The following is a 12675-nucleotide window of genomic DNA, read 5'->3' as shown; positions in this document are numbered from 1 at the left end:
GTACTCAAGTTATTCATGTGGAAAGGTTTCCGAGGTGATTATGGCCACACGATGGGGATTAACAGACTCTGAACATGGAATGGTAGTTGGAGCCAGATGCATGGGATACAATTTCAGATATCGTTAGGGAATTCAGTATTTTGTGATCCATAATGGCAGGAGAGTGCCAAGAATACCACATTTCAAATTTCAAGCATTACGCCTCACCACAGACAACGCAGTGGCTGATGGCCTTCACTTAATGACCAAGAGCAGCAGCATTTGCACAGACAAGTAACAATACGTGAAATGACCACAGAAATCAATGTGGGTCATATGATGAACGTATCTGTTAGAAATGTGTGGTGAAATTTAGTTTAATGGGCTATGGCATCAGACGACGGACATGAGTGTGCCTTTGCTAACAGCACGACATCGCCTGCAGTGATTCTCCTGGGCTCGTGACCATATCAGTTGGATCCTAGATGACTGTAAAGCTGTGGCCTGGTCATATAGGTCCCAATTTGAGTTGGTAAGAGCTGATGGTAGGGTTCAGGCATGGTGTAAACCCCATAAGCCATGGACCCATGTTGTCGACAAGACACAGACCAAGCTGATGGTGGCTCCTTAATGGCGTGGGCTGTGTTTATGTGGAATGGACTGGGTCTGCTGGTCCAATTGTAACAATCATTGACCATTTGCAGGCATTCATGAACTTCATGTTCCCAAAAAAAGACGAAATTTTCATGGATGATGAGGCACAATGTGACCAGGCCACAGTTGTTTGATTGGTTGGAAGAATATCCTGGGAAATTCGAGCGAATGATTTGGGCACCTATATCACCCAACGTGAATCCCATCAAACATATGAGACACAATCGGCAGGTCAGTTTGCACACAAAATCCTGCACCAGCAACACTTTTGGGATTAGGTATGGCCATAAGAGGCAGCATGGTTCAATATTTCTGCAGGGGACTTCCAACAACTTGTTGAGTCAGAGTTGCTGCACTACGATTGGCAAAAGGTGGTCTGACACAGTACTAGGAGGTATCCCATGACTTTGTCAACTCAGTGTGTAACACTGATGACGGACACTGAAAAATATTAAGAGATGGCAGATGTTTTGCATCTTCAGGCCCTCACAACATTTAAGTGAAAAATTAACAGTGCAGTATGTGTCTGGAATACTGGCAGAAGAATCTAAGATGTATAAGAAGTACAGTAACTTCAAATAAGAGAAACAAGAATTGAAAAAGTAAGATGAATACCAAGAATAAGTAGAAAGTTGCACATATAATAATGAAACAAATGTCAGATTTGAATGTAATAAAATCATGACTGCAACTGTATGCTCTTTATTGTATTTGTTTAAATCCTGTGGCAATTGGGGACCAAATTTTCAACTTACCAGATGACTTGAAAATCTCTTCAGTCAAGTTGGGTGTTCACATCAGTGTTTTAAGAGGATGAAATGATCTTTAATTATGTAAAATAGTATAAAGCGTTCCTTGATTGGAAAAGGACAGTAAGATTTATTATGAACTGGCTGATGAGAGATTCATTCTTCAGGTTAGCATAATATATTTACAGGCTGATGCATTGTAAAATGTGCTTGAGTTCATACATAAAATTCCCTGTCTGATGAGCCACAGTTCTCACCCCCATTCCCCACCTCCTCAACAATTCAGTCAAGAAAACTTGCAAAATTGTAATGAGAGAGAATGTGTGGCCAGTACTTACCTTCAGGAGGCAAAATTGCTATTAGTGTCTACAGGAATTCTTAAAGTAGAAAATAGTACACTGTCCTAGCTGACTACATAAATATAAATCCCACTTCTTGAGAGCAAATTTTTCTTCTACCTCCCAGAAATACTGATAGAACTGTGGCAACAGATTGCAAGGGAGTTCAGAAGTGCCTATTATACTAGGCATTCCTTTGTCCTTTCTGAAGAGGGAAACTATTTAGTTCTAAAAAGCTTGATTATTACACTCTATTCTTGAATTTTGCCTCCTAAAGGATAATACTGCGCAGTTGTTATGTCTCATTGTAATTTTTACTGTGAAGTTGTAGTATTGGTTAAATCAGGAAAAGATTATCTATGAATGACAAGTTTAATAAAAGGAAGTGTTATAGTTGGTGTCATTCCTCACCATCCACCTCTCACCCTATTCCTTCTGCATTTTTTTAAATAGCAAATTATATGGTAGTTTTCTTAGACAAACATATTATTCTCTCCCTACATGTGTCTGTTGCAATAACAAACATGTATTTTAATGTAATGAAAAAACTGTGTTTATATTACTGTTCCTTTTTTGTTTCATGTTAAATATTTTCACATTAAAAACACTGTTTTGAGGATGTGCAGTGGTGTTGATGTGGACAAGCATTTATAAAATACCCATATTTTACACTCATATGATATTTCATTTTTTGGGCTCAATGATTTTTATGTGGTTAGACCAAATGCACCTTAATATTATCCAAAGTTTTACTTCTGTTAAATCACAATCAGTTACTTGAGTGAGCATTTGTTAATGGTTGTATGTGTATGACTTCAGCCACTTCATGTCTTATGAGTGAAATATATAGAACAGTTGAAGAAATAGAGGAAAAGATTATGTTGTGATGTAACTCAAATAAAGAGACTTCTGCTTTGTGGCAGATTAAGCATGGTAGAAGTGTTCGCCATACCTTTTTGTAGGAGTTAGCTTTGGACAGAACATAGTTGTGAGAGGCTTGCTGGCAGTCATAATGTATGCAGTCTATAAACACACATTGATAATGAGAACGTACTGTGTCACCATTCACTCCAGTTACATCGTTTCTATAGCCTTTTTTAAAAATCGCTATTTTTGTTTGGAAAAATTGAAGATTACCCTTAACATAACTGAAAGAACAAGCATAGAAATGAAATTAGGCTTTAGGCCTGACTTCAAATGGCAGCTAATACAATTCCCAAAGCTGGAAGGTGGAATGATGAAATACTGAAGTTCACGTTCACATGCAAACCATTAAAAAGAGCATGCTGTTAGTAAGTTTCCACAGTAGCAATACATTATATTTGGTGCCAAAAGAGTCGTGGGCTAGATTCCTGTATTGCCAGCCTGATGAGTCAACCAGTCAGCCAGTCATTTAATTTCTTAGATCTTGTAAAATTTTGTTTCCACCTCTATTAATCTGGCAGTGAAAAGATAGTTAAAAGTATCAAAAATAACTAATCTAGTCCTAACACACCATTGCACATCTTGGGAGCATCTCAATTTTATTTATTTATATATTTTATTTTGTGTATATGTGTTTATACTATCATGCATGAAGGTTAGTCCATAACTCAGTTATTTCTTTGATACTAAAAAATTAGGTGCGAGAGAGAAGTGCCCGCAGTGTACCTATGGGTCGACCATCAGGACGCTCGTCATTTTCTGGTGGTGCGCGGACACCTGACTCTCTGAGTGACAATGAAAGCACTCTGCCAAGGCCTTTGCGGAAGGGGTCTGCTCCTCCTAGATCCAGCTTGACACCAGGTATCATAAAAACAGTCCTGTGAAGAATATTTGCGTACGCCTGAAGTGCTAGAGTGTAGGAAGGTGAAATACTGAAGAAAAAAGTTGATGTTCGCAATTCTTTTCCTTAAACTTAGTAGTAGTAATCTCAAAAGTTTATTGATATGTACCTAGTTTTTATTGACTTTTGTTTTTTGTAATAAATATATATCATTAAATAAATAATCATTAAATATTGTGATGATCCTGAAAGTTTTGTTTATTGTTGAGGAAAATCTCAATACTTAGGAATAATGATCAATAATTGAAGAGTAGAAATGGAAAACTTTCTAAGTGCCACATCTAACATTTGTCAGGAAAATGAAATAATGATGTATCTCTGTTTCTACATAACTAATTTGTATCTGAACAACTGAGAAGATATTGTAATATCACATCATCATCACATCATATCACATCTCTCAATGGAGAGAAGTCTTCCGAAGTAAGAGTGATTTCAGGTGTGCCACAGGGGAGTGTCATAGGACCGTTGCTATTCACAATATACATAAATGACCTTGTGGATGACATCGAAAGTTCACTGAGGCTTTTTGCAGATGATGCTGTGGTGTATCGAGAGGTTGTAACAATGGAAAATTGTACTGAAATGCAGGAGGATCTGCAGCGAATAGACGCATGGAGCAGGGAGTGGCAATTGAGTCTCAATGTAGACAAGTGTAATGTGCAGTGAATTCATAGAAAGATAGTTCCCTTATCATTTAACTACAAAATAGCAGGTCAGCAACTGGAAGCAGTTAATTCCATAAATTATCTGGGAGTACGCATTAGGAGTGATTTAAAATGGAATGATCATATAAAGTTGATCGTCGGTAAAGCGGATGCCAGACTGAGATTCATTGGAAGAATCCTAAGGAAATGCAATCCGAAAACAAAGGAAGTAGGTTACAGTACGCTTGTTCGCCCACTGCTTGAATACTGCTCAACAGTGTGGGATCCGTACCAGATAGGATTGATAGAAGAGATAGAGAAGATCCAACGGAGAGCAGCGCGCTTCGTTACAGAATCATTTAATAATCACGAAAGCGTTATGGAGATGATAGATTAACTCCAGTGGAAGACTCTGGAGGAGAGACGCTCAGTAGCTCGGTACGGGCTTTTGTTGAAGTTTCGAGAACATACCTTCACCGATGAGTCAAGCAGTATATTGCTCCCTCCTATGTATATCTCGCAAAGAGACCATGAGGATAAAATCAGAGAGATTAGAGCCCACACAGAAGCATACCGACAATATTTCTTTCCACGAACAATACGAGACCGGAATAGAAGGGAGAACCGATAGAGGTACTCAGGGTACCCTCCACCACACACCGTCAGGTGGCTTGCGAAGTATGGATGTAGATGTAGATGTAGATGTAGAAGAATGATACAAATTAGAATATAAGTACTTTATTAAGAACATACCATGTGCCATGCCAGGAAACTTAATATAAGTGCCAGTAAGAAAGTTTTTATAAATTGTTTCTTGCAAGGACACAGTTACTAACACTATAGATTTACACAAATAGCCAGTTTATATTACATTAGTTGTTGACCATTTTCTCCAACATCTAATGTAAATGACAACAATATAACATAAATGTGAATAGCAACCTGAAGATGAACCTGTTGGTTTGCAACTGGTGATGGTAACTGTAAATAAATAGCATTAATAACAGTGGCTGTTCATTGTTTTCTTCTTTGCGAGAATCAACTTGTATTTTACAGACAGTGCCATTCTCAGAAATGTCAGTTTATGACAAAATAGCAGGAAGAACAATTTCATCTTCTTCTTCGTTCTTCCAAGTCCCATTAATGCTGGGGCTTTACATTTTACTTGTGGTATTGCATGTACAGAAATGCAGCATTAGGTTTTTAATGAGTGGAATTGTAGTCAACAAAAACCACTTCTCATACCTTTTAAACTTTGGAACCCCAGAGAGGTACTTGCAACAGAGTACTGAAAACACAATAGCATTTGAAATGAGCTTTGTGAAAAAATGACACTAGGAACATTTTCCATTTCTACTCGTCAAATGTGGGCTTATGAAGCATTTATTGATAACAGTGCAAGTGAACCAAGTAAGGCGATAAAGTTTGTTGTTGGCCTTGGTGAATATATAAATCTTTTTAGTTGAAAAGTTCTGGTAGACCTCAAAGGAGACCACTCACTGAATAGCAGAAGCATTGAGTCATCAACAGACATGTGCAAAACAGGAAGTTAACTTGATAGCATTTAGAATGAATCCTTTGTTGACCTATGGGGCGCAAGTGCGTGCACTTGCAACCACCCTCGCGCGCGCACACGCACACGCGCGCACGCACACACACACACACACACACACACACACACAATGTCCCTACATTGTGTCACACAAACAGTGCTGGGATCGCATATTGGCAGATGGACTAGGGTGGGTTGGGGTTCGAGTCATGTTGGGTGGGTAGAGGACAGGAGAGGTAGGAGATAGGAAGGGAGTTGGAGATGGTTAGCTAGCAGCTCAGAGGGAGGTAGCAGGTTTGCTGGTAGGGAATACGGGAGGGAGGGTCGGCAATTGGATGGGCTAGGCATGTGACATGCAAGGCTCGAGTCAGTGGTGTGTGGCGCACGATGAAGTGATGTGAATTGAAAGGGGGGGGGGGGGGCAGAACAGAGGAAACTGTTGGGTGAGGTGAGTGAGGACAATGGGTTAACTGTGATTGAGGCCAGGAGAGTTACAGGAATGAAGGATGTGTTGCAAGAATAAGTCCCATCTGCATAGTTCAGGAATGCTAATTGTTGAGGAAAGCATCCAGGCTGCCTGGTTTGTGAAGCAGCCTTTGAAACTGAGTGTAGTGTTTTCAGCACCAACATAAAAAACTGTGCACTGGTTGCATCAGAGTTGGTATTTGACACGGCTGCTTTCACTGGTGCTCCAGCCTCTGTTGAAATAGAATAAGCCTGTGACAGGACTGGAGTTGGAAGTGCTGGATGGGTGAATTGGGTAGGTCTTTCACCTGCGTCTTCCACAGGAATATGATTGCGGTGGCAAGGAGTGGCATAGGGATGGAGCAGGTTATTATGTAGATTATGTGCATGATGGAATGCCATTTTAGGAAGGGTGGGGATGATCGTAGATAGGATGTTCATTTTCAGGCATGATGATTAGATAATCAAAGCTCTGGTGAGGGATATGGTTCTGTTGTTACAGTCCAGGGTGGTAGCTGATTCTTGAGAAGTGATGGGAGGATTAGGGGTGTGTGAGAATATGGCACAAAAAGTTAGGTTGCGAGCTAGGTTCTGGGGACAGTGTTTATGAAGGCCCTTGTGAGACATTCAGAATACTTGGCAAGGGAGCTCTTGTCGCTGCATGCACAGTCTATTGTTATGCAGGCTTTATGAGAACAAGTTTTTGGAGTAGAAGGGATGACAGCTGTTGAAATGTAGGTACTGTCTGTAGTTAGTGGGTTTAATGTGGATAGAAGTATGGATGGTGAAATTGGAGAAATGAAGGTCAACACACATGCCGAAAAGTGGCATGTTGTATGGAGGAGGACCACATGAAGCAGACAGGAGAGAAGGTGTTCAGGAGGAATGAAGATAGGGAATCCTGACCCCAGGTCCAGACCATGAAGATATCATCAATGAACTTGAACCAGACTGTGGATTCAGGGTTTTGGGAGGCAAGGAAGGTTTCCTCTAGGTGGCTCATGAAAGTGTTGGCATAGGAGGGTGCCATGTGAGTGCCATACAGCCTGGCCATTTGTGAATGGCATATCTACAATGACGAGACTTCCCTAGTCCTGCATGCTGGCAGTCTTTTTAGGGCGTTCACAGACAATCCTGTAACCCAACTTGTCTCGATCTCCATTAGCTCGCTGCCCCCACTTCCACTACCCAACAGTCTCCCCTTCCTCTGTCCTGTAGCCCACTCCCAATCCGTGTCTCTTCATTACCTGCATTGTGTTCCGCATCCCACCAGCTCCACTACCTGTGCGTCACAGGCCTAGACTTGGCACCTGTCACCCCTCCCTCCTCGCATTCCTAGCTAACAAACTTGCTCCCTCCAACCGAGCCACTAGCACTGTGTATGTGTGTGCAGGCGCGTGTATGTGTGTGCAGGCGCGTGTATGTGTGTGCGTGCATGCTTCGGACAAAGGCTTTATTCTGAAAGCTAGCGAATTTTTTGCATTTGTGTGCGCTTAGTGACAACTCGAAACTTCTGCTATTCAGCAAGTTGTCTCCATTACTTCTAAATGTTTGTGTTTGACATTCTGTGATGATTGATAAAAATTATGTTTAGCATACTGTGATTAATTTTGTTGCATTATAATGAATTATCAAGGATAGTGCTGCAGAATTCTATCAATTTTGCAGATAGGCTGTTACATTTGATATATTTATTTTTGCCAGACTTTTCATATTTTCAGGATGGTGGTCAAGTTTGTTGTCTGAGTTTGATTTTATTACGTGTCTTTTTGTCAGTACATGTGGTGTAGTATGTGTACCTTCTGTTGACTAGTTAGAAATATGTAAGGAATGTGGGCAACCAAAAAATAATTAGGAGAGTGAAGTATCTGCCACGAACTGTTTCGGTATTCCACAGTTATAAGCATTTAATACCAATGTTCTACTGATTCACTGTCATTTCGATGAAATTTTGTTTTTACTACTTGAATTTTACATTAAACCAAATGACTGTACTGTTTACTGGTTTAAGAATTTTTTATTACTTTTGTTTGTATTTAAGTGCTATTCCTGTGCTCTGAATGTATGTATGTGGTTAGCTTTCAGACAAAAATAGTTATGTCAGCAGATGAAACAATCAACAAGAAGTATGTTATGTTCCAGGAGGAAGCCTGCCTGGCAGCAAGGCAGGAAGCAGAGCGGGATCGAGACCAGGCAGTCGCCAGGGCAGTAAGCCTCCCAGTAGGCACGGATCCACCCTCTCTCTTGACAGCACAGGTAAAATACTTCTTGTTGAAAGTTTTCTGAAGAAAGTCTGCTTTGGTGTAGGCACTTGAAAGTAATCACTCTTGACATATGTAAGTGACAACTTATTTAACGAAAGAGATTTTGAAGCTGTGGGCATAAAAAAGATCAAATAACCTAACTACTAGTAATAATTTTAAGCAACGCCACTGGAAACATTAGAATGTATACCAATGTTGTGTGTTAAATTCTAAACTTCGCGGCTGAATTTTGTGAAGTGTGGGCTTATCGAATTACTCGAGGTGGTCTCATTGTTTGGGTGGAGCAATAATCTTGATAGAGTATTATGTTATATGCCCACTTTGAATTTCAGTCTCCTAATAATAAAAATGATGAGACACCTACTCAAATCAATTACTTAAAAATGTGTCAGGTTACTATACTTACTTCAGCAAATGAAATTGGGTATCCTGCCAATGAACTGAGGTCTGCTACCTGCCTTACTTACAGTTCAGACTATGCGATCACTCCGTTTCGTAGCACTACAGAATGTTGATTGATTAATTCCAGTTGCAATTCGTTCACATTGTACTCGTAACGTATTATTTCTCTGCATTTTGTCAAGTGTGTAGTTGTATATTTCTGAACATTTAAAACAAGTTTCCAATATTTGCACCACTTTAGAATCTTTTCAAGATATGACTGGATGTGTATGTGCAGCATTTTTAAGGTAATATTTCATTATAGGTAACTGCATCTTCTGCAAAAAGTCAGAAATTACTATTAGTATTGTTCATCAGGTCGTCTGTGTACAATACGGATAACAAAGGTCCCAAAACACGTGCCTGAGGAATGGCTGAAATTACTTCTACTTCTGTCAGGGACTAACTCTCCACCCAAGACAACATACTGCATCCACCATTTCAATCACAAATTTTGTTTGTTGTATAATGAGCAATCTGTTTGTTAAGACAGCAGCATGTTCATCCTCTGCATCCCTCCTGTACTGGGTGGTTTTAATTGAAGTACAGCCACTCACAGAGGTCCAGTATGGGCTGTAATTATCATGTGGGAGATGTTCTAATGTGTCTATGCAGAACCAATATATGCTAAAAAGGTCAAATAAGTGAGCAAGGCATAATGTTGATTTTATTATTAACTTCTGCTTACACAATTTATTCAGTATGAGTATCAGAGATGTCGGCCAAGTACTGCATCTGCAAAATGATGTCATGAACAGTTGCTCGCAACAGTTCTGGGGCAATCTGAGCAAGGTGTTCCTGCACACTGGCCTTCAGGTCAGGTAGGGATGGAAAGTGTTCTAGGTAAACGCATTCTTTTAGATGTACCCAGAGCCAAAAGTCACATGGGTTCAGATCAAGTGATCTTGCAAGTCATGCATTTGGAAAACCGTTGGAGATAACATGTTTGTGGAAGCTTGCATTAAGCAGATCTTTCATTAGGTGAGCGATGTGAGGTGTTGCCCCATCTTGCATGAAAACAGGGGTTTCTACACAGTTATCCTCTTCTGCAACAGGAATCACATGCTATATAAGAAGGTCTTGATAACGTTCAGATGTCACGGTACACTTGACAGCCCCTCTGGACGTATCCTCTGCAAAGGAGAATGGACCAAGAATAACAATGCATGTGAATCCACACTACACAGTCACATACAGTGAGTGCAGTTGCTCTTAGTACACAACACACTGTTTAACAGTGCCCCAAATTTGGCAATTATGTATATTCGCTGCACCTGGTAGTGAAAAATGTGCCTCGTCACTTCACAGAATTTTGCCCGGCCACATGTCATCGACTTCAACCTGTGCCAGAAATCAAAGAGCAAATTCTGAATGTTGTGCTGCATCATGAGGTTTCAGTTAGTTCCAAGTCCGGATCTTGCATGGGTACTAATACATATAGACTGCAAACTGTTCCGTACTGTTGACCATGGGATGGACATTCCTCATGGCACAAAATGAGCATTAGCATTACCAAGGTCATGCAGTTCATGGTCAGTTACATCTACAGAAACTTCGTCAGTAACTTCCACTGGGAAAGGGTACCTTGGTCTTCCAGGTGCCACACAAAGCCCACTCATGTTTTCGAATTTTGTTATCACTTTCTTTAAAACATTTAATGACATTGGGCATCTCCTCAGATTGTTCAGTCGTCAATACCGTCTCAGTTCAGCACTCTAATTGCTGCAGTTCATATAAAACAGTTTCACTAATAGCACACAATCTCTCTTCTCAGTAGCCAACTGTTCAGTCACATTATGGCTTCTCAAATGACAGTGCTGATGTCGTACTGCCATAAAAACACCGTAACGTGCCAGATTTGTGTTTGGTGGCCACAATTGTAGCTAATTTATTTTCCAGTGTAAATGTGTTCCACATTTATGCATTAGTGTACTACAAAGCTGCACTGCCATATGACGGCCCACAGCAGATCTCTGTGAGCAGCTGCACTTTAATTATAACCACCCAATAGTTCTGTACTCGTATGGAGTAAAGTTGTTACTATGTATCGGTTACCATGTTTCTGCCTTAAATTTTATTCTCGTGGGTAGTTAAAAAGTTTGTGGGTACTAAGGATCAGAACATTATCAGTATTGTTATTGTGCATATTTTGTGTTTCAGACGAAGGTACACCGAGCCGTATTCCAGTACAGAGGCGAACAGTTGGTCCTGCAGCAACACCACCAGCCAGGGGTGGAACCTCTGGTAGCAGTTCGCGTAAACTCACAGCTCCTGTGAATGGCACACCTGGCGGCAGCCGGCCTCGAACGCCAACAGGGGGCAGCAGGCCACGAACGCCAACGGGGCTTCTCAGTCCTGCCAGTGGTTCTTCCTCGAGGTACAAACACATGCATTTTACTTGATACTTTGAAAGTATTTAGTTGTACCTTGAATGACCAAAGATTCTTATTCTTAAATGTTACCAGAATACCACATCTGAAGAGAAGTAATGGCACCATTACATGCCTATTTCTTAATTGTCATGGTGTTTAGAGGATATGGAATAGAATAAAGGCCACAAGTGTTGGAGTATTTGATTTTGAAGGAAAGCAACACACTTGAGTCATTTAATTGTAATGCATAGTATCTCATGTTTCTGGGACAGATTTTCCAATTTTCATTATCATGATGATCGTAGCATACCAGGAAATGAGAAATTCAGAGGTGAAAGAGTAGTTGGTCATCTAAATTTTCCTGATAACATTGTACCGCTTGCCTCTATTGCCAAATAGAACAACTTAATAGACAGAGTTTTAAAGTGGGGTTAAATGTCTTAAACTGTAATTATTGCATAAAAAGGAGACAGAATAAATTAACAGCAGAGTTGTAGAATTACTATGAGTTTATGTAAGCTCATCAGACAAAATACTAATCATTGCCTTAAAAGAGCACATTGGTCAATTTGGAACTGGTGAAGCACCACATGACTGGCTATCAGCCAGTTGTGTGACACTCGTTCATATGATGCTTTTTCACTATGACTTGAGCTCACTCATTCTGGTTATGGCGAATATGAAGTAAGTCTCAGCAATGACGTACTGTATATGTGCTAGTAAATTGATTGGAATCGGTGCAGTAATATGAGTAAATATGCAGATGTGACAGTGGTAGAGAGGAGCTATTGTGCCAATGATGACTCAGTGAATGAAGTTGTGCAGTAGTTGATGTTTCACCCAGAGTATCCAGTGTGTTTGTAAGGATAGTACACCACTAGCAGCCATGTAATATGACATAAGAATATGGTCCTTAGAATATCCTAACTGACAATAACTCACAACAAGTGTAATACCACGTCAGGGACAGTTGGTCTCAAACTCGACAGGAATTGCTGTTATCAGGGTATGCAGATCAGTTTCAACAAGTTTCTGAGTGAAGATTACAAAGGGAACTGCATGCAGTTGACATTGTGGGTTGAGTTCCTAACAATGGCCATTGCTCACAGAGGCATAAAAAGCTACATGACTTCAGTGGGTCAGAGAAACTGGACACTACCTGACTGAAGGTGTGTTGTGTCATCTGACAAGACTTCTTGTGCACTGATGACCCAGTGAGGTGTTTAACTCACATTGTATGGAGGGTGCTGCTCTTTCGTTTTTCATATGATGCTTTTTCACTATGACTTGAGCTCACTCATTCTGGTTATGGCAAATATTAAGTAAGTGTTTACTTCAGCATTCTTGGTGACTGAGTATTGCTCCTTCTTCTATATCTTCACAATCTGT

The 12675-nt window shown here is 40.3% G+C and overlaps 1 protein-coding gene across 1 annotated transcript in view; it reads left to right on the top strand.

Annotated features, from left to right (window-relative positions):
• The window catches only part of LOC126195243 (microtubule-actin cross-linking factor 1), a 503782-nt gene that overhangs the window by 477684 nt on the left and 13423 nt on the right, over positions 1-12675 (top strand). Inside the window, exons 92-94 of the mRNA XM_049933770.1 lie at positions 3343-3505; positions 8352-8465; positions 11075-11291. Of these exons, the coding sequence (XP_049789727.1) occupies positions 3343-3505; positions 8352-8465; positions 11075-11291 (494 nt within the window). The remainder of the gene's footprint in view (positions 1-3342; positions 3506-8351; positions 8466-11074; positions 11292-12675) is intronic.

This window comes from Schistocerca nitens, chromosome 7 (genome assembly GCF_023898315.1).
Source record: "Schistocerca nitens isolate TAMUIC-IGC-003100 chromosome 7, iqSchNite1.1, whole genome shotgun sequence".
In the NCBI taxonomy this organism is placed as follows: domain Eukaryota; kingdom Metazoa; phylum Arthropoda; class Insecta; order Orthoptera; family Acrididae; genus Schistocerca; species Schistocerca nitens.
This window is presented reverse-complemented; position numbering and strand designations above follow the sequence as displayed.